The following is a 23,019-nucleotide window of genomic DNA, read 5'->3' as shown; positions in this document are numbered from 1 at the left end:
GTTCAATAGTGGTCATGAACCTGTGTGGTAAAAGTTGAATGCTGCCAAAGTGGCTTCAACACTAAATGAGGACAAATTATGCATCATGCTGGACAGTTATGAGAATTAAATACGAATATACAAGAAAGGCATGGGTGCATAGAAAGCTTTTAATACTTACTAGCTATTATTTTTTTAAAGCTGTTTTGGGTCTACTACCAAGAGAAAATAAGTAAGTAAAATTGAGAGAAATTACTTTCGGTATAAAATTTAAGTTGCTTTCCATGAAAGAAAGTATCTAGTACTGAAGGAATCACCTCAGTATCAAGTCTAAAGAACAAGTTCCTTGCAAAGTTAAAATAGAATATTCTGTAAAATTTTTCAATCTTTCTAGAAAGTCCAGAGATAACGAGTGGAGAAGAACACAGAGTATAAAGAAGATAAAATGAAATGCCTGTTTATACCCAACAGATGAAACAGACTTTTTTGTTTGATTGTAAATATAAAAAGAAACTTTAAAATTTTTCTGGGTTGGGTATGGTGGGCAATAGGAAGAATTTGAATTATATTTTACTTTCTCTGGCATTTAATGAGTGATAACATGACATTAGCCATTAATTAGTCTGGTTAAAACTATAGTTAACAGTAAACCGTCCACAACAAGACTAGAAGAATATGTCTAACACTAGCACACAGACATTTTTTCTTAGAGAAGACTTACAGTGTTGAGGGAATGTGAAAATTATGCCACATGATCATGGTTGAAGGCTCTGGGACCCACAAACTCAAAAAGGGAGGATGGCTTCTAGTAAAACTAGGTGTTGTCAAGCATCTGAAGGAAGAGGGGTTAACCTTATTCTGCATAGCAGTGATAAGGAATCAGGAACAAAAGGCCTGAGCAAATATGGAGCTTCAGTTCAACTAATCTGGGACTGGGCCCAACTGCTCCAGGTGCCCCTGGGTGTTCGTTGGCAGGAGGCTCTTGAGGTGCTGTGCAGGAAACTCAGGCAATCAGCAAAGAAGCTAGAGCTTTACTGTTTCTCCAAACCTACGACTCTTTGACAGTGAATTATCAAGTCAGCTGTTCAGACACAACAGGACAAGTGGTGACACAATCAGGCAAGTGGACATCATTTACTGAAAACATAGGTAGGATTTTTTTCTTTTTTAAAGATTTATTTATTCATTTGAAAGTCGGAGTTACACAGAGAGGAGAGGCAGAGAGAGAGAGAGAGAGAGAGAGAGAGAGAGAGAATCTTCCATCTGCTAGTTCACTCCCCAATTGGCCACAATGGCCGGAGCTGCACTGATTCGAAGTCAGAAGCCAGGAGCTTCTTCTGGGTCTCCCATGTGGGTGCAGGGGTCCAAGGACTTGGGTCATCTTCTACTGCTTTCCCAAGCCACAGCAGAGAGCTGGATTGGAAGTGGAGCAGCCGGGACTCGAACCGGCGCCTACATGGGTAGGATTTTTAAAAAGCTGCTGTAACTACAGCTTGTTATGAAGTGCTCTAGAAGTGGAATAGAGTTCAAATTTGACTCACTCATTCAACAAGTTATCTTATTACAGCTTGGAGCAACAGGGAGAAGAGGAAGGCCATTTTATCGAAGCAGTCAGGAGAGAAGAAAAGCCCTGTGAGGATGAGCTTTTAGCAGGGACCTAAATGAAGTGAGGGTGTAAGTCACATGAGAATCAAAAAGAATGTGCCAAATGGAGGAAGTAGCAAGTACAAAGACTATGAAGTAGGTAAGACTGGAACATTTGACGAACACCAACAAAGTCAATATAAAATGGAGGAGAGAGCAAAGAATACTATCTTCAAGTTTTTTTGTTAAGAGAAAGAACCCCAGAGCTTCTTACTACTAAGTGTAACCTAGTACTCATCAATCTTTAGCCCTCCCTTCCCAACTTCCCTCCCAAGCATCTGGTAAAATTTATTTGTGGGCAATCCAGCAGTTAACCTGGCTGCTAGCAGGTGGTGGATGCCTAGGCACATTTCTCCCCACCCCCACCTTCTGCCAATCAGGTAAACTGCTCCCAAGTGTGGTCCAGGCCCACCTAGAAAGCTACCTTCAAGTTGACTGGAGAGGCATATTGGTGCCAGTGTCGGATCTGTCCTATAGTTAGTGTTCCCCTGAGTTAGTTACACTCCTTCTCTCTGTCCTTTAAAAGGCAGACGTGACTGTGAATAAAGTCAGACATGTTCACTGAAACTTGTTTCCGGTGCTCCTTGTGGGAAGGACACTGTCACCCTACTCTCCCTTACAGTGTGGCTTTGCAGGTCAAGTCATATTTATTTATTTGAGAGTCAGAGTAACTGTGGGACAGAGAGAGAATCTTTCATCCACTGGTTCATTTCTCAAATGGCTACAAAGGCTGGGGTCAGGCAAGGCCAAAGCCAGGAGTCTAGAACATCATCCGGGTCTCCCACATGGGTAGCAGGGTCCCAAGTGCTTGGGCCATCTTCTGCTGCTTTCCCAGCAGCATTAGCAGGGAGCTGGATTGGAAGCAGAAGCCATGATGCCTGCTTGATATTCATCTTTCTGTGCTTGGCTTATTTCTTTAAAAAAAAAATGTTAAAGATTTTATTTATTTATTTGAGAGGTAGAGTTATAGACAGTGAGAGGAAGAGATTGCTGCGGCTGGAGGATTAACCTACTGCACCATTGCGCCAGCCCCTTGGCTTATTTCTTGTAATAAAATAAACTCCAGTTCCAACCATGTTTTTGCAAATGAGAACATTCCATACTTTTTATGGCCAAGTAATATTCAATTTGTGTGAATGTACCACATTTTATGTAGTCATTAGCAGATGGACACTTAGTTGTTTCCGTTATGTTGCAATTAACATGTTGAGTCCAGTTGTCTCTTCAACAGATGGATTTCATTTCCTTTAATATGACTTAACATTTTATTTTTAAAATTTTTTTAATTTTAATTTTTTAAAAAAGATTTATTCATTTACTTGAAAGAGTTACACAGAGAGAGAAGGAGAGGCAGAGAGAGACAGGTCTTCCATCCGCTGGTTCACTCCCCAATTGGCTGCAACGGCTGGAGCTGCGCCAATTTGAAGCCAGGAGCCAGGAGCTTCTTCTGGGTCTCCCACACTGGTGCAGGGGCTCAAAGACTTGGGCCATCTTCCACTGCTTTCCCAGGCCACAGTAGAGAGCTGGATCAGAGTGGAGCAGCCAGGACTTGAATAGGCGCCCATATGGGATGCCGACACTGCAGGCAGCGGCTTTTACCCGCTATGCCATAGCGTTGGGCCCCAACTTAACATTTTAAAGGATCACTCTGGCTCCTATTCATGAATTATAGCAACTATCCAGTGTTAGTTACATAGAGTACTTACCGTTAGGTCTCACAAGCAGCACGAGCTCCCCAGAATGTCGCTCACAGCTGGCTTTAATAAATAGGACCACCTGATCATGAGTATGTTCTGCAATGTCTCGACCATTGATGAGTACAACTTGGTCCCCTTCATTCAATCGAGGGACACAGAGGTCAGCCTGTAATGTAATGCACGTAAGGTTTTAGAATTGCGTGCAGATTTCTGAAAGTACCGCACAGGGATTCATTCTCACAGACTCCATAGCTGCAGAACTAAAACAACATACAGAACAACATCTAGTCATTCATTCATCTGTTTTCAAGAAGCAGAAATCCAGCTTTCCCACGAAGGTACTATCGTTTTTTCCTTTCTTTATCTAAGAACTTGTTTCCTGATGATATACTTTGTGCCCACACATACACGTAAGACTAATGATCACACAGATACAGGCAGCCTTCACTTTGCAAAGTCTAGATACAAATTTCAGTTCTCATCAGGCCGCAACAACATGGTCAAATTTTAGTTTCCATGATGTATTAAGTGTGATAAACTTCATGAAGTACAAGCTTTGCAGCCAGCTCTTCAGTCCAAAAATCACTGCAAAACTGATCGACACACATGATGATCAGTTACCAATCACATCACTTCTTTCAAAGTCTATTAATGCTCTGTCGACGCACATCTGCTATTCACTTCATGCACAGCAGCAAAGTATACAGTTGTGTTCCTCCTTGTCTCCCAGTAGTAAGCTCATATAAAAATGGATACTCTTAAGAGGGAAATGACTAAAAAAGATAAAAGAGCAGCAAATAAAAAGTGATTAACCTCGGAAGTGAAGTTTGAATTAAACAGAGATTTGGAGAAGAAATAAGTGACCATGGAAATACGGATCTTACTGCTCTTCAAGAGACTCCAGATATGCAGACAAAGTTATGAAAAATTGCAGAACATTTCACAACATTGAGAGTCCAAGGACAAAATGTGAGAAGTCGATCCAAACTTACAGAGTACTATGACACTCTGCTAAGGCAAGATAAGACATTACTTTGTATAATGAGTTATAAAACATGCAAGAAGCAAGTACTATTTAAACTGCCCATGATGTTTTCACAAAGAAAACAATTATTAATGTTTCTAATATTTTAGATTAGAGGATACTAAATCAATATTAGTTTTATTCTTTTTTCTACTTTTCTATACCTTTATAACAGACAGCAACAAAGACTTTAATGTTGAAAAAAATTTAAAAGTCATAGGAACAACTTTAATATTTCCAACTGATCATTAAAGTCACTGTATGGTTTCATCTTGCATGGTCATTTTTATGGTCCTGTACTACTATGCAAAGTGAGGACTGCCTGTTTACAAACTAGTGATTAAGGTAAAAGATATAAAAGGAACAGAAATACAGACAGCATGTTCTGGGGGCATAGCAATGAAAACAGTCAAGTTCGATGAATGAAAAGCCAGGTAGAGAAAGAAATAATCTGGCTGACTCTTATAAAAAGAAGGAACATCTGTGATAGAGGCATGAAGATATGGAGGCAAAACCACTCAGTCATAAACACAACTCAACAAAATCCAAGAAGGCAGGGTCATCAGCGGAAAGAGCACTGGTCCATAGAAGTCACATTATTCTCTAATGCTTATGAAATGTGTGATCTTAGACATCTGAAACTCTGAAAAAGCAGCAGTTATTTGCTCTGGTTATTTCATAGATTTGTTATGAAGACAAAGATGAGGTATTCAATCCAAGGCTTTAAAATCTGAAATATTCATATTTAAGATTATGCCAATTCTCTTGAATGGTTTTTCCCCTCAATGTCTGTAGTGAAGCAGATGACAGACACTTGAACACTCATTCTATTTAGTATCAGCATGATGCTTCTGTGTACCAATTTGGTTGCAAATTTTTGTGAATGTCTTTGCAACAACAAAGTGAAGTGAACTGGGAGCTAATGATACTAGCAGAAAGTGAGTGGACTGTATGGAGAACAAAGAGTCAGCCTCCCACATTACTTTGTGGAGTATAGTTAGTAATAGCAGAAAAGAAGAAGTATTAGCATAGTGATGCATCTCTCTCGCTGAATCCACTACCAAAAAAGGGAATTCCTTTATACTTAATCTGCATTTTGTCAGATATACTCTAACTTTCTATTTGTGTTTCATTCTAATCTGGAAAGTCTAGATAAACTCTATAATTTCGTTGGAGCAATAGCTACTGGCTAAAGGATTATCAGATGGGAAGAACTACACAATTTTGTGAATCATTTTGTTTCAAAAGGTGTCCAACACACACACACACAAACATGAAAATATTTGGAATCCTGTCCCTTTCCCATAATCACTCAAAATATGGTTTCCAATTGGAAGACTGTGGTAGCCTCCAAATCAATAAAAATTAAAATGATAAAGTGCTACTGTCTTAAAGTGCTCAATGCAGCCAATATTAATGGGAATGTACAGCTCCATGAAGCAGAAGAGAAAAATCACTACTAACTTCTATGTCTTCAGAAGAGAATTTAGAGTTAGAGAACTCAGTTTGGGAGTGATCCTGTCTGTACAGTGTTCCCTGTGCACGCTTGACTTAATTCAAAAATATAATCACTTCTCAGAAGAACCACTATTACAGCTGCTATTAAAATAAAATATTGCTTTTTCTAATATAACAGCAATGCATGCTCACTGTCATGATTTAGATAATTAAATATGGACTATAAAAGTGATAAATATCAGTAATTCCATTTCCCATACAGAACACTATTAATACTTTTTTTTTTTTGACAGGCAGAGTTAGACAGTGAGAGAAACAGAGAGAAAGGGCTTCCTTCCATTGGTTCACTCCCCAAATGGCCGCTACGGGCCGGCACGCTGTGCCGATCCAAAGCCAAGAGCCAGGTGCTTCCTCCTGTTCTCCATTGTGGGTGTAGGGCCCAAACAATTGGGCCATCCTCCACTGCCTTCCTGGGCCACAGCAGAGAGCTGGACTGGAAGAGGAGCAACCGGGACAGAATCCGGCGCCCCGACTGGGACTAGAACCTGGTGTGCCGGCGCCGCAAGGCGGAGGATTAGTCTAGTGAGCCGCAGCGCCGGCCGGAAGTCTAGATAAATATTAAAAAGTATTAGCTGGTGCTGCGGCTCACTAGGCTAATCCTCCGCTTGCGGCGCCAGCACACCGGGTTCTAGTCCCGGTTGGGGCGCCGGATTCTGTCCCGGTTGCCCCTCTTCCAGGCCAGCTCTCTGCTGTGGCCAGGGAGTGCAGTGGAGGATGGCCCAAGTACTTGGGCTCTGCACCCCATGGGAGACCAGGAGAAGTACCTGGCTCCTGGCTTTGGATCAGCACGCTGCGCCAGCCGCAGCGGCGGCCATTGGAGGGCGAACCATCGGCAAAGGAAGACCTTTCTCTCTGTCTCTCTCTCTCACTGTCCACTCTGCCTGTCAAAAAAAAAAAAAAAAATATATATATATATATATAGACTTCCTCTATGTACACAATTTATGTTTTTAAAAAAACAGAATAAAATATATGTGGGATAACATGGATTTTTCCATAACACCATTTTGTGGACATAATTTCAGATTTGTGTAGACATAAATTATCACCTCGATAGCTGTAAAGCAATGCATGCTTTATTCCAGTAAGTCCAATGATGCAAATTGATTTTTTTTCTTTAAACTGTTATAAGCCATACCATAATGAACATTTTGTGCAAGTATTCTTTGTTTTCTGGTCCAATTATTTCATTAGAGGCCATGCTGAAAAGTGGAATTATCAGATAATTCACAAAGTCATGTTTTCCTTCCTATCTGAAATTCACAGTTGATTTGAGGCAATGACTTTCAACATTTTAGTTACCTCTTTTTGTCTCTACCTCTGTACCTTGAAATAACATCTCCCTTTTGTTTTCCTTTTCTATTTTAGGCATTCTCTACTAATTTTTTACATGACAGAATTCAGCAATCTTTCATTTTCTCATGTCCTAAACATACACATATACCCCCTAAATATATGTTAAATAATTGTGGATTATCTCTCCCAATTTTGTCTGCACTTTTCTTTGTTATTCATTTTAAAGATTATTTGGAGGGAGGGAAGGAGGGAGGGAGGGAGGGAGAGAGGGAGAGGGAGAGAGAGAGAGAGAGAGAGAGAGAAAGAGTGCGTCTTCAGTTGTTGTTTATTCGCCAAAGTCAACACCAGCTAAAGCCAGGCAAGGTTGGAATCAGGAACCAGCAACTCCATCTGGGTCATCAACATGGGTGGAAGGGACCCAAGTACTTGAGCCATCATCTGCTGCCTCTCAGGGTGTGCACTAGCAGGAAGCTGGATCAGAAGCAGAGGTGGGAATTGATAGCAGGCACTACCATATGGGATGTGGGCATTCTAAGTGGTGGCTTAACCTGCTATGCCAAAATGCCTGCTCTATTTAAAAAATTTACTTGAGAGGCAGACAGACTGAGAGAGACACACAAAGATCTTTCATCTGTTAGTTCACTTCTCAGATGCCACAACTTCCTGGGGTGGACCAGATCGAAGTCAAGAGTGAGAAATTCAATCTAGTTCTCCCACATGGGTGGTAGGGATCCAAAAACTTGAGCCATCACCTGCTTGCTTCCAAGGGTGTGCAATTGCAGGGAGCTGGAATTAGAAGCAGCGGCAGAACTGGAACCTTAGGTTCACTGATAAGGGGATGCATGCATCCCAAGTAGCATCTTAACCATTACATCAAATGCCTGTGCCACAGTAATTTACTTATTTATTTATTTGAAAGAATTACACACAGAAAGAGACAGAGAGAGATGAAGATCTTCCATCTAATGGTTCACTCCCCAAGTGACCACAACAGCCACGGCTGTGCCAGGAACTTCATAGATACAGAGACACAAGCATTTGGGCTATCTTTCACTAATTTCCCTAGGCCATTAGCAGGGAGTTGGATTGGAAATGGAGCAGCAAGGACATGAACTAGTGCCCCCATGGGACACTGGTACTGCACATAGCAACTTAATTCTCTGTGCCACGCTGGCTCAGAAAGGAGTAATTTTATATATATAAATTATATATAAATATGTATTTTATATATCCCCGGTTCCACTCTTGAACCACAATTGAATTTTCTGAAACAAGAACATCTCATCTAAGCTGGATCTATTTGGGGATTATTTTTCATGAGTTTAGAATGTATTTTTTATTTATTTGAGAGGCATTGAGAAAAGGAGCACAAGCAAGAGTGAGCAAGCTCACCCTGTGGTTCACTCCACAAATGCCTGCAATTGCTGGGGCTGAAGCTGGAAGCTAGGAACTCAATCCAGGTGTTCCCCATGGATGGCAGGGACTCAAGTATTTGAGCCATTATCACTGCCTCCCAGGGTTTGCATTATTCAGATGTTTGAGTTGGGAGTAAAGCTGGGTGTTAAACCCAGGCACTCCAATATGGGATGCAGGCATCTTTTTTTTTTTTTTTTTAATTTATTTTATTTGAAAGCCAGAGTTACACAGAGTTACAGAAAGAAAGAGAGAGAGAGAGAAAAGAGGAGAGGGAGAGAGGAAGAGGGGAGGGAGCGAGAGCGAGAGATCTTCCATCTGCTGGTTCACTCCCCAAATGGCTGCAATGGCCAGGACTGAACCAGGCTGAAGCCAGGAGCCAGGAGCTTCATCCAGGTCTCCCATGTGGATGGCAGGGGCCCAAGCACTTGAGCCATCTTCTGCTGCTTTTCCCAGGCCATGAGCAGGGAGCTGGATTGGAAGTGGAGCAGCCGGGACACAAACCAGTATCAATATGGGATGTTGGCAATGCAGGTGGCACCTTTACTTGCAACAGCACAATGCTGGTCCCATGGCATCTTAACTGCTAGGCCAAACACCCAACTCGGGAGTTTATAATTTAGACTGAAGGACTGGTTCAGTCGCTCTAGGTTACTGAATTGGTAGTATGTACATCTGGAAGTTATCAGTAGTTATATCCACCAGACACTGAGGATCAAAATTTTGGCACAGCAGTTAAGATGCTATTTGGGATGCCTGCATTCCATATCAGATTGTCTGGTTGGAGACCCAGCTCTGCTTCCAAACCAACATTTGGCTAATGTGCACCCTGGGAGTCAGCACATGATGGCTCAAATACTTGGGTCCCTGCCACCCATGTGGGAAACCCAGATGAAGTTCCTGGCTCCTGACTTTGGCCTGACCAGTTCTGGCTGTAGTGAGCATTTAGGGAGTGGACAAGTGGATGGAAGATATAAATAAATAAAGAGAATACAGTTATAAAAAAAGCCAACAATGCAAGATTTACTTGAAAAATTAAAATAACTTACAGGTGTTCCTGGTGCTACTCGGGACACAATCACAGGCATCTTCTGATCATAACCTCCCTTAAAAAGAGAACAAGTCAAATATTATTGAAGTGAGAAGATATTAATTTAAAATCCAAGTACAACATAAATTCTAGATTACCTTTACATTGAATCCAAACCTTCCATTTTCATCAGGTTTCATTTTGATGAGAACAAGATTATCATGTGGAATACCGCCATTCGGCTTAAAAAGATAAAAAGTAAGTAATATTATTTTCTTCATTTATAATCTATCCTTAATACATATAAAGTGAACCTTTTGTATGCTTCTGTCATGTATACTATGTAAATAACCATAATTCCAATCAAAATATTGGTTCAGGAAAGTAAATTTTTTGACAGGACCAGGTCTGTCTTTGTTAATCACAGTATCACTAGACCCTTGGCTCAAAGCTTCAGACATCACAGGTGCTCACAGTATTAGACAAATTCAAATGATACTTCCTCTGCTTGATATGTGTGCTTTTGAAAAACTGCTTTAAGACAGATAATTCATATACCATATACATTACCCTTTTAAAATCTATTAATTTCAGAATATTTCTACTACAGTCACAGAGTTGCACAAGCATCACTACCATCTAATAATTTTAGAATATTTTCATCAACTCAAAAGAAACCTTGCATCCATGAGCGCCCATTTGCCATTCCCTCCTGCTCCCATTCTCTGAACCCTAGTCAACCTGTACTATACTTATGATCTCTATAGGTGTGACTATTCTGAACACTTCACATGAGAAACCATGTAACACCTGGCTATTTGTTATTAGCTTCTTTCATGTAGTATGCTTGATGCTTATTCTTTGAAGGGAACCATCTAATTCTATACCTTAAGATGCAGGTCAGAGATGATCTCTCTTGGGAATCTTCCCCTTAACCCCAAAGCAGAATTAATTATATATTCTGTAAATTCCCTATAAACACTTTTAATTAGATAAGTTATCATATTACTCTCAAACTGTATTTCTACTTTCTCTAGACCCCATTCCTTCTTCCATACTCAGGGACAGTGCCAACAATTCTCTTACTTCAGTATCCATTTTCCCATCCTTCTGGGAAATACTCTCACCTTTCTGATTTAATGAAAGAACTCAAGATGGAGCAAGATGGTGGCTACGCAAGCTGCTGCAGTGTCCATCTCCCCACAGGGACACCAATTCAAACAGCAATCTGAACACCAAGCCACCTTTAAGAGAACTACTGAAGCCATGTGAGAGACCTTAGTGGCTCATTTTAGTTAACAGAATGGAAGAAAGCAAGAAGGCAAGAGTTGTTAATATCACCCCTCCCTCCCTCAGCTAAGAGGAGCTCAGTGTGGAGAGAGACACTTCCTACTTGAGAGAGGGGAAGGGAACTGAAACGCAGTGCCAGGCCCACCACAGTGAAATTCAGAGTTGGACAGGGCCATATGGCCCCTGCCTCCAGGCCTGCCACCCAACCTCAACCACTGGCAGAAAGCAGAGCAAGACTCCAGCTGTGTAAAGTGGGCAGGAGAGTCTTGGTTAGGACTCTGCCTTGGTGCTCAGAGCCAGGCCTGCTGCTGCCTTGAGATCTAGCACCTGATAAAGCCCACAGACCTCCACCCCAGGGCTGGCACTCCTACATAGCACCTCTTGACCTGGCTGTGGCTCAGATGGAGGCCTGTGCTCTGGTGGGAAGTGCTCAGTCTGGTGTGTATCACTGCTAGCCTCATGCGGGCCTGGTGTGCACTCTCAAAACTTCATGGGGCCCAGTGATTGTGACACCAGGTGTGACTCAGCCTACTGCCAATTTTGGGTGGTGCAGGGGCTGCTCGTATACCCCTCCTCCGTCCTTGGGCAGGCATCAAAGAGCCACAGGACTACGTCCTGGGACTCACACTGGTCCAGTAAAGCCTAAGGGTTCCTGCTGCTAGGACACTGCATGTGGATAAAGTCTCCAGACTGGCCCCAGTATCAGGCAAGAGGCCTGCGCCCTGCTGGGACGGACTTGTTTCAGTGTTGATTATCACCAGACACACCCTCAAGACTGCACTGGGCCTAATGACTGTGAGACCCAGGAGTGAATGATCTGGTACCTGCTGGGTAGCTGCAAGGCTGCCTCTACCACCCCTCCTACAACCCAGTGCAGATAGTAAGGATTGTTTTGGGACTCAGTGGCAAGCTGGGAAAATCCAACAATGAGCAGATGCTAACAGTTCCTGTCCCCAGGCTAATGCCTGCACATGGAGCCTCTGGACCTGCTCTGGTGTCAAGTGGAGTTCTGTGGCCCCAGTCATTAGTCTTATACTTCAGCCAGTACCATGAGTGGCTGGCAGGAATGGCACTGGGGGTGAGTGCACCACAGCAGGGTGGGCTCTGGTCCCACCCCTAGCTGCACTGGTCACCATGGGCTGTGAGCTCTGATGGTGATCTAGCATCATGGCACTGTAGCTGGAGTACCAGGAGTCTGGGCCTAGCCCAGCCCCACTTACAGGTTGTATGGAAGGACTACTCCCTTTAGGTATTTCCCTAGTTTATTTTAAACAACACAACAACTGCAGATTTGGGACAAATCTGATTTTGGGGGATACTCAGTATCATATTTATGTATTTTTGTATTAATTTGTAAAGTCTTGTGATCTATAGTATGATCTACCCTGGAGAATATTCCATGTGCTGTTCAGAAGAATGTGCATTCTACAGCCACTGGATGAAGTATTCTGTGGATGCCTATTCGGCCCAACTGATCTATGGTGCAATATAACCATGCTATTTCTTTGTATACAAATGGCCAATAGATATATGAAAAAATGACCAAAATCTCCAGTCAGAAGAGAAATGTGAATTGAAAGTACAGTAAGATATCGCCTCACTTCAGTAAGATTGGCTATTATCAAAAAGACAAAAGAGGGGCACGCCTGGAATTTAAGCAGTTTGGCCTGATAATTAAGCAGTGTCCTACACTGGAGTGCCTGGGGTTGATTTCTGGCTGCAACTCCTGATTACTGCAGATGCAGATCCTGGATGGCAGCAGTGATGGCTCAGGTAGCTGGGCTCTTGCCACTCATGAGGGGACTTGGATTGAGTTCCTACTTCCTGGCTTTGCACCAGCTAGAAATCTTAGTTAAGACATTTAGAGAATGAGCAAGTGGATGGGACCTCTTTTTCACTCACTTTAAAATAAAATAAAATAAAATAAAATAAAATAACAAAAGATAATAAAGGGTGGCTAGGATGTGAAGAAAAGGGAACCCTTATACACTGTTGGTGGGAATGTAAATGAGTATTGCCATTGTGTAAAACAGCATGGAGGTTCCTTACAAAACTAAAAATAGGATTACCATGTGATCCAGCAATCCTACTACTTGGCATGTATCGAAGAGAAATGAAGTGAATACTTTTTAAAAAAATTTGCACTCCCAAGTTTATTCTAACACTATTCATAATAGTTAAGAAAAAGAAACAACATAGCTGTTGATCCACTGATGAATGAATAAAGAAAATGATACATATACACAACAGAATACTAGTCCGCCATAAAAGGGGCAAAAGCTCATCATCAGGAGCATCATGAATGAAACTGGATCTCTTTTGTTAAGTAAAGTAAGTCACATGGAGAAATGTTAAGTACCACATAATCTTTCACATGTGGTGTCTAATATAAAAGGTGATTTCATAGAAGTTAAAACTATAAAGGTGGTTGTCAGAGGCTGGGGAACAATAGTACAGGGAGGGATGAGGACAGGTTGCTTAACAAGAACTTATGTATAGTTAAATAGGAGAAAGAGGTTTTGGGCTTCTTTTTGCACAGTAGGATGACTGTAGATACTGTTAGTGCACTGTATATTTCTCTATCAAAAAACTAGAAGTTAGGATTCTGAAAATTCTCCCTATAAAGAAATGTTAAATGTTTGTGTGTGTGTGTGTGTGTGTATATATATACATATATATTTATCTTGATTGTACATAATAAAATGCATATATGTACTGAAACTCCATAGGGTACTCCATAAATATGTACAATTTTTATCTGTTAAGAGTTTTTAAATTAAAAACAAAAACAAAAACTCTTTCTAGGATCTACTTCATCATCAGCTACTGCCCCAAACAGCTCCTTTTTGTTGCTAAAAAAGAGCTGCCCACACTTCCTATTTCCTCCAGTCCCACCCTCCCAGTCCAAGTTTTCATCCACACGACTCCACTAAAACTATTCTCATTAAAGACAACAAAGATTTTCACATTCGTCAGTCTAGTATTTAATTCTTGTCCTTATTAGACTTGACTTAGCAGTAACATCTGACAAAGTTGGTCACTCCCTCTTTGACTCCTTAACTAGGCAGCTGTCGAGTTTTCTTCTACCTTGTTGTCTACATACTGTCCATCTCCTTTGCTAGGTTCTGTCAGTCCCCTCCTTTTTACAATTTAGAGGAGCAAAGCTCAATTCCTAGAGCCTCTTATTTACAGAACTACATGCCACTCATCGGTGATTTCTTCCAATATTGTGTTTCTTTCATAGCATTGGCATGCCATCAACTCTGACTGTCACAACTCTAGTTCAGACTTCTCCTTTCACCTCCAGAATCATATATTCAACATTTTCCATCTCCAGATGGATTCCTAATAGGCATCTCAAACTTAATGTATCCCCAAATGAATTCCCACTATTCCACCCATACTTGTTCCAACTGTGGCCTTTCACATCTCAGTAAATACCAAGTTGATCCTTCTAAGCTGCTTAGGCTAAAAATACTGACATTTTCCATGATTTCCCCTTTCTTGTACTTTATATCTGATCTGCTGGCATATCATGCCAGAGTTACTTGAAAACTATATCCAGAATCCAGTCAAATCTCAGGCCTTGCACTGCCTCACCATGGTCCACATCACCATTACTTGCAATGTAATATCGCAATACTTCACAACCAGTATCTGTACTTCTACCTTGCCTTTAGTATATTTTCAATACAAAATCAGAGTGATATAGTTAAAACTTAAGTGACATCACATTATTTCTCTCCTCAGATAGGTCCATTTGCTTCCTATCTCATTTAGAGTTTAAAACCAAATTCCTGGCTGGCGCCGCGGCTCAATAGGCCTAATCCTCCACCTAGCGGCGCCGGCACACCAGGTTCTAGTCCCAGTCGGGGCGCCGGATTCTGTCCCGGTTACCCCTCTTCCAGGCCAGCTCTCTGCTGTCGCCCGGGAAGGCAGTGGAGGATGGCCCAAGTGCTTGGGCCCTGCACCCCATGGGAGACCAGGAGAAGTTCCTGGCTCCTGGCTTCGGATCAGCGTGGTGCGCCGGCCGCGGCAGCCATTGGAGGGTGAACCAACGGCAAAAGGAAGACCTTTCTCCCTGTCTCTCTCTCTCACTATCCACTCTGCCTGTCCAAAAAAAAAAAAAAAAAAAAAACAAAAAACCCCAAATTCCTCATCCTAGAAGGAATTAAGGGTCTAGCCTATTTCTTCCTTATTTTCTCATTTTTCTCTAGCCAAACTGATTCCCTTGCTGTTCCTTGATGATGTAAGTCATACTTCTGCTACTATGGTTTGAGTGTGTTCCTCCATGAGTCGTCATATATTAATGGTATTTGGAGGCAGTGCCTTTGGGAGACATAAGGATCAGACAAGGTCATAAGGGTGGATCCCCATAATGGCAGTAGTCACTTCACAAGAAACGGAAGAGAGACTGGAGCTGCCAGTTGTTCTGTCACCACAGGCCCTCACCAGATGCCAGCCTCACGCTCTTGGACTAGCCAGCCTCAACACCATGAGCGAAATAAACCTGTACTCTCTATAAGTTACCCAGTCTGAGGTCTTAGATTACAGCCACAGAAAACAGACTGACACCTGTCTCTGGACCTGCTGTTTCCTTAGCTTACCTGCTCTTCCAGGAGACATCTGTATGCTCACCACTAAGTTCATCCCTAGATCCCACTACCTAAAACTACAATACTACTTCTGAAATTTCCTGGTTCCCTTACTGCTTTATTTTTCCTCCCTAACATATGCTATGCACTTAAATGATTTACCTTATTTACTATTTATCTTCAGAATATAAGGTATTTGAAGGCAAGGATTTGTTTCTTTTCTATTTTCTTCAGTCTAATCCTCAGAGACCACACCAATGCATGGTAAATAGCAGGTACTCAATAAATAATTTTTGAGTGAATTATATAACAAAGTTAGTATTTAATGGGTTATTAGCATTTGCCCTGAACATGCAGGCATGTTTGCAAGATTGAAATTTATACAAATCTATCAAGAACTTAACTTCCAAAGCAATAGTCATTTTATAAACAGTAACTGTAAACTCCACTATTGAGTTATATCATGGCAGAATGACCAAAGAATGAGGAAAAAGACAAGGCACTGTAATGTAATTTATAACCAAACTATCTCACACTAAAATAAACTTATGATTTAAAGAAATCAAAGAAAAGTGACAGTAGCTGCAGAAGCCACTTACAGTAGACTTTTCAGGGGAAGATGGGACATCAAATGTTTCATTAATATGGTTTTCCAGATCTTGTTGGGAATGTGAGTAATGAATTTGGTTCCAACTATTTTTCTTAGATTGTTTTGGTGGTAAAGCTGGAGGCTGTCCATCTTCAGGGGTCTCTTGTGATCTAAACAAGAAAAAAAAGAAGGAAGAGTGATATTTTGGAAGTTGTCTTACACAACTTTTTTTTAAAAATTAGAGTCAAGTGACCCAGGTATAGACAAGGTCTAGCAGGAGGCAGGCCTTAAACATATCACTTGCAAATGCTATTTGAAAATTTTCTTACGTTTTTAAAGTTTCTTTCCCTTGTATACTAGTAAATCTAATTTCACTTTCTTAAATCTGTAAATAATTATATATTAAAATGCATTTCAAAGTTATTCCTATGAAGATACTTATTAATTTGCTATAACAATGTACACACCTTTCCCTCCCCACAAATTTTTAAAGTTTGCAGTGGAGTCATGGGTAGCCAAAAAATAAAGCAAAGAGAAATCCCAAATTGAAAATTGGGCTGTTCCACAGATAAAAACACCTAGTACAGTATAAAGAACTGAAGTGATTGCCTTATTCTATTTTGAAATAAAACACAATCACAGAAGCAATGAACTTAATGATGTGACAAATACTGGAGGAGTGTTGAATCATCACTGAAGAGACAAAACTACATCTGATCAGAGTCTATAACTTAAGGTGAGAAGGCAAAACTCCAATTAACGGAGTATAAGGCTCTATTTGTGGCAGCAGAAATTGATAAGAAAAGGTAAGTATGATAGCAGAAATTTCAAGGTAGAAACTGTTACTTTTTTTTATTGAAGATTTATTTATTTATTTGAAAGGCAGAGTTACAAAAGATGGAGAGATTTTTCAACTGTTGGTTCACTCCCCAAATGGCCCCAATGAAACCAGAAGCCTGGAATTCCACAATTCCACCAGGATCACCCACATGGGTGGCAGGGGCCCATGCACTTGGGCCATTTGCTGCTGCTTTCCCAGACGCATTAGCAGGGAGCTGGATAAGAGGTGGAACTGCTGGGACTCGAACTGGTCTGTTGCCCATGTGGGATGCCTGCATCTCAGGTGGTGGTTTATCCTCTGTGCCATGGAGCCAGAAACTATAGCTTTTAAGAACAAGTGTAGTATGCATAACATTACTTGTGAATTTTCCACAAAGGCCAGAAGGGGGACCCAGTGGTTCAACTTGTGTCCTAGGGAACACACATCTATGGAAATTGTGGAGTTTGGAAGAAAGTAACAAAACAGGAAAGAGAAAATATTTCTTGATAACAGCACTGACCATCATTGGAGTTATCTATCTCTAGGAAGGCAGGTGGTCCTCTGGGAAAAGAAAATTACCACCTCTCATTTTAGGCATATTTGGATAAACAAAATATACTGTTAAAAAATAAGAATCATCCCCTCATTGAGCCTAAGCACTGGTGAGAGAGTTGACAGCTGCTGTGTCAAGCCACTTGGCTGCTGTTGTGGTACTTGGGCAGAGACTTTTCCCAGTATCTACTCACTTTTGTTGATTGACAAAAGACGCCTAATACCTAAGCTATAAGGCTTTTAGAAAGTGAACTGTATTAGATTATATTGTTGTTCTAAATATTTACATCCTCCACCCCAACATCAGGCTTGGCCATGTGACTTGGTTTAGGTCAAAGAAATGTGAAAAGGAGTGGTATGTGTCATTATGAAAGGAAGTTTTAAGAAACAGCTCATTAAGCTTCTTTTGCTTATGCTTGGTCATGAGACTAGCCATGTTCCAAACTGGGAACTGCTTTCAGTCTTGGCCATGGAATAAAGAAAATGTGGAGAAGAGCCACAGCTCACCCATGATATACATATAATGTAAAAAAGGGATTACCTTTGCTGTAAGTCACTGTAAATTAAGCTCATTTATTATCCCAACATAATTTAGCTCAGAATAACTGGAAGATTATTATCACTGTGGCCCTTGTATACATTCTTGCTGTGCTTAATCCAACACATTGCTTGAATTTTTTTAATGTTTAGCTGATGGTAAAACTAAAATCTATAAATGTGGAATAACAAAATATTGTCTGTAAGTTGCAAGGAAAAAAAATCAACAAAGTCTTTTTGGGATACAGAGTTTTTGTTTTGTCAACTGGGACAATTCATTTTTCTTCATTGAGTTCTCTTGAATTGAACTGTGAGATCATTTATGTAAAATCTGACCATACACAACTAATGTATATTATCATAATTTTATCATTAAGTTTATTTTTTCAAAACTCTCTCATTATTCTTGAAATTAAATCTGGCTGAACTTCAAATGCAGTGTTAGAGTCAAAATTAAATACAAGGGCTGGCACTGTGGCACAATGGGTTAACGCCCTGGCCTGAAGCGCCTGCATCCCACATGGATGCCGGTTCTAGTCCTGGCTGCTCCTTTTCCTATCCAACTCTCTGCTATGGCCTGGGAAAGCAGTAGAAGATGGCCTAAGTCCTTGGGCCCCTGCACCCATGTGGGAGACCTGGTAGAAGCTCCTGGCTCCTGGCTTTGGAAGACCTCTCTCTTTCTCTCTCTCTGCCTCTCCTCTCTCTGTGTAACTCTAACTTTCAAATGAATAAAAACACATATTTATGCCTTATAAAATACATGCCTAAGGAGAAAGCTCCAAGGATCTTAAATTCTTGAGAACTAAGGACAGGAAACAAAACTCTAATCCACCTTGAATTGTTCTCTCATTTCAGGTCAGAAAAGCAGAACAAAGGCACTTAAGGGGTGAGGGCAATGATTCTGGGGGCTTTTGAATCTGATTCATATATATTATCTCATGGGAATATGTGATTTTTAAATCATTGTCCCTTAATTACTATGCATGACACTTTTTAAAGTTACAGAATTAGAAAACCAACAAATGTTTAGAAATGTTAAAATAATGAAATATCAAATTTCCATTAATTCTATCTCTTGCCAACTCATTCCCCACGGGTCACTGAGCAGTGTGTTGTCTGTCCTATTTCCCATTCTTTGTAATGTCTACATGACTAAACCTCTTCCTATTTGATGGCTTAGTCAGTCTTCCTTGGTTAGCTCTACCGAAGTCCAGCTAGGGCACTTGAATCTTTTCATGGTTTTTCCAGAGTGTTAACTGCTCTCCTGACCAATCCTCCTTTCTTTTTTTTATTTTTTTATTTATTTTTTTATTTTTTTACAGGCAGAGTGGACAGTGAGAGAGAGAGACAGAGAGAAAGGTCTTCCTTTTGCCGTTGGTTCACCCTCCAGTGGCCGCCGCGGCCGGCGCACTGCGGCCGGCGCACTGCACTGATCCGATGGCAGGAGCCAGGAGCCAGGTGCTTTTCCTGGTCTCCCATGGGGTGCAGGACCCAAGCACCTGGGCCATCCTCCACTGCACCCCCTGGCCACAGCAGAGAGCTGGCGTGGAAGAGGGGCAACCGGGACAGAATCCGGCGCCCCAACCGGGACTAGAACCCTGTGTGCCAGCGCCGCTAGGCGGAGGATTAGCCTAGTGAGCTGCGGCGCCGGCCCAACCAATCCTCCTTTCTTCCACCCATCACTCAGATCCATCCTTTCTTTAAATCTGACCAGTCTCTATTATATTATTATATCTCTTTCTCCTTTTCAATAATTAATGAGTTTTCTTATCTATTTATCTTCTATTTTACTTTCTTCCCCAATTCTTCCACTGTGTTTTTGTTTGCATAAGCTATTTGTATTATATAAGCCAATAAATCAAGATTTTGCATATTAATGTGAGAATAAGCAGGTTATACATTACACTGATATAGTATTAACACTGAAATAAGAAGTTGAATTTATGTATTAACCAGTATGCCAATATAAGGTAGGAATGGATTTTATTTTAAAAAATATTTCTTTATCCATTTATTTGAAAGGAAGAGTGACACAGAGAGAGACAGAAAGAGAGCTCGATTTTCTATCTGCTGGTTTACTCCCTAAATGCCCACAACAGCTGGAGCTGGGCCAGGTGGAAGACAAGAGCCAGGAAGTCCATCCTGTTCTCCCACATGGGTGGCAGGAAAGCAACAAAGCACTTGGACCATCACCTACTGCCTCCCAGGTACATCAGCAGGAATCCGGATTGGAAGTGAGGAATAGCTGGGTCTCAAACCAGTCACTCCAATACGAGATGCAGGCATCCCAAACAGTGGCTTAAGCTACTGTGCCACAACAGCCATCCCAGGAATGGATTTTAGAAATAATTTGTGCAGTGGAGGGCAATGTAGCACATAGGTTAAGACACTGTTTGCTGCTGCTTGGGATGCCTGAATCCCATATCAGAGTGGTTGGAATTTTCTGATCTAGCTATCTGGCAATGCACCAGGGAGGCAGCAAGTACTTGAGTACTTGCCACATACAATGGAGACCCAAACTGGGTCTCCTCACTTCAGGCTCACCTAGCCCTGCTGCCAATTGCAGCCAACTGGGGAAGTAAACCAATGGATGGGGGCCAGCACTGTGGCATAGCTGGTAAAGCTGTCATCTGCAGTGCTGGCATCCCATGTGGGCACCGGTTGGAGACCCGGCTGCTCCACTTCCGATCCAGCTCTCTGCCACGGCCTGGGAAAGCAGCGGAAGATGGCCCAAGAACTTGGGTCCCTGCACCCACGGGGGAGACCTGGAGGAAGCTCCTGGCTCCTGATCAGCACAGCTCTGGCCATTGTGGCCAATTGGGGAGTGAACAAGCAGATAGATGTCCTCTCACTCTCTCTCTCTCTCTCTGCTTCTCCTCTTTCCGTGTAACTCTTTCAAATAAATAAATAAATCTTAAAAAAATAAAAAGTGGATGGAAGATCTCGCTGCCTTTCAAATAAATAAACACATTTTAAAAAAAGACATGTGCATGCTTTCTATTTTAATTTTAAAGGTTTATTTATATTTTGACAGTTACAGAGAAGGAGAGACAGAAAAGCGGGAGTGTGCATGTTTTCTATCACTTATTCACTGAGCTGGTCACTCAACTTTTTCTTTTAATTTTCTCAACACTGTCCACTCACTGTTAGGTTATCTTTCAAGAAATATTAAGAAATCTTATATTTCTTTATTCTCTGATCACATTGCTACATTATTTGCAGAAATTTATGACTATATTCAGCAAAAATAAAAAAAATAGGGATTAGGTAGCAGGAAAAGGCCTCAAGAAATCTCAGGAACAAGTAAGTACATTTATAAATGTATACATTTTCAGGCCCAGCACTGTGGCGTAGCAGGTAAAGCTACCTACAGTGCCAGCATCCCATATGGGCAGCTGGTTCGAGTCCTGGGTGCTCCACTTCTGATCCAGCTCTCTGCTATGGCCTGGGAGGGCAATGGATGATGGCCCAAGTCCTTGGGCCCCTGCACCCACGTGGGAGACCCAGAGGAAGCTCCTGGCTCCTGGCTTCCAATCAGCTCAGCTCTGACTGTTGTGGTCATTTGGGGAGTGAACCAGAGGACAGAGGATCTCTCTCTCTCTCTCTCTGCTTCTCCTTCTCTCTCTGTTTAACTCTTTAAAATAAATAAATAAATCTTTTAAAAAATACATATTTCCAAAAATAGCATAAATAAAATCTTGCACCAAAAACCCTAATTTCCCAGATTACTTCAAATGAAGCAATTTGGGACATTTAAAAATACAAAATGTGGAAGCAAAATGAAAAAAAAAGTCTCTTACGGCGATGATTCCAGAACAATGCTGTTGGCCTGTGTTGAAGATGGAGATCGCTGATTCACAGAAATTTCACTTGGGGAAGTATGAACCACATGGTCTACCAAATGGCCAACTGAAGACGGTCGTAACCGGGTTCCCTCTTGCGTGAATGCAGAATTTCGACTAATGAAGACAGAAAACAACAAAAACACACTTCAATTCCCTTTTCTCAAGTTTCTTAATTATAAGGTTGATTAGAAAAAATTATTTGGGTGGGAACTGAAGAGAATCACAATCACTTGGAAAGCATTTTCAAACAATATATGCTCCCTTAGAGATTCTGCTGGGAATTTAAAGGGAAAGGATTATGGCAAAAACAACTCAAAGATTTTGAGTCTATGAACAGATTTTGATTTATTGACAAGGGACCCTTACTATGCAAGTCAATTCTGGGGAAACTAGAGTTCTTTGTTTAATGCTGTATTCCCTTATTCCACAAAAACAAGTGGCAGGTAGAGGAAATAATGTCCTGGAGTAATGAAGAACACATGTGACCAAAAGAGTGCTCTTTCTATATATCCTCATTTTCAGGCAAGAGACACACAGTAATTTAGAAATTAGGCCGGCGCCGCGGCTCACTAGGCTAATCCTCCGCCTAGCGGCGCCGGCACACCGGGTTCTAGTCCCGGTCGGGGCGCCGGATTCTGTCCCGGTTGCCCCTCTTCCAGGCCAGCCCTCTGCTGTGGCCAGGGAGTGCAGTGGAGGATGGCCCAGGTGCTTGGGCCCTGCACCCCATGGGAGACCAGGAAAAGCACCTGGCTCCTGGCTCCTGCCATCGGATCAGCGCGGTGCGCCGGCCGCAGCGCGCCGGCCGCGGCGGCCATTGGAGGGTGAACCAACGGCAAAGGAAGACCTTTCTCTCTGTCTCTCTCTCTCACTGTCCACTCTGCCTGTCAAAAAAATAAAAAAAAAATAAAAAAATAGAAATTAGCAAAATGCTCACCTGGTATTGGTTTGTACTTACTGATTAGGAGTTCCAGGTGGAGACCGTGATGGAAGGCTTTGTGTTTCTAATCTGTCATCAGATATTGAGTTTCTGCTTACTACTTCCCAATCCATTAATTTTCGTGCTAAGGGCTTACTTGGGGATCTGGGGAAATAAAATAATTTTATTTTAATACCCTAAACCATGATAAAAAAATCCTAAATTTGGTTTAATAGCTTATGTCCTAGGTGAGTCAACATAAAGAGTTTACTTA

At 41.5% G+C, this 23,019-nt stretch overlaps 1 protein-coding gene across 9 annotated transcripts in view; it reads right to left on the bottom strand.

The window, feature by feature from the left end:
* The window catches only part of PTPN4 (protein tyrosine phosphatase non-receptor type 4), a 190,873-nt gene that overhangs the window by 25,019 nt on the left and 142,835 nt on the right, over positions 1-23,019 (bottom strand). For 6 of the 9 annotated variants that reach the window (XM_051848751.3, XM_017342790.4, XM_051848752.3 and 3 more), the window contains 6 exons: positions 22,785-22,910; positions 21,785-21,943; positions 16,086-16,245; positions 9,760-9,843; positions 9,621-9,677; positions 3,330-3,486 (listed from right to left, as the gene is read on the bottom strand). In XM_051848751.3, the coding sequence (XP_051704711.3) occupies positions 3,330-3,486; positions 9,621-9,677; positions 9,760-9,843; positions 16,086-16,245; positions 21,785-21,943; positions 22,785-22,910 (743 nt within the window). Of the gene's footprint in view, positions 1-2,352; positions 3,147-3,329; positions 3,487-9,620; positions 9,678-9,759; positions 9,844-16,085; positions 16,246-21,784; positions 21,944-22,784; positions 22,911-23,019 lie in introns of those variants that run through there. The other 3 variants (XM_089329337.1, XM_089329339.1, XM_089329340.1) reach the window with 1 other exon arrangement.

Source organism: Oryctolagus cuniculus, chromosome 3, assembly GCF_051225735.1.
Source record: "Oryctolagus cuniculus isolate XC-2025 breed Fujian yellow rabbit chromosome 3, ASM5122573v1, whole genome shotgun sequence".
Taxonomy (NCBI): Eukaryota; Metazoa; Chordata; class Mammalia; order Lagomorpha; family Leporidae; genus Oryctolagus; species Oryctolagus cuniculus.
Note: the sequence above shows the minus strand (reverse complement) of the source record. Positions and strands in the feature narration are given on the sequence as shown.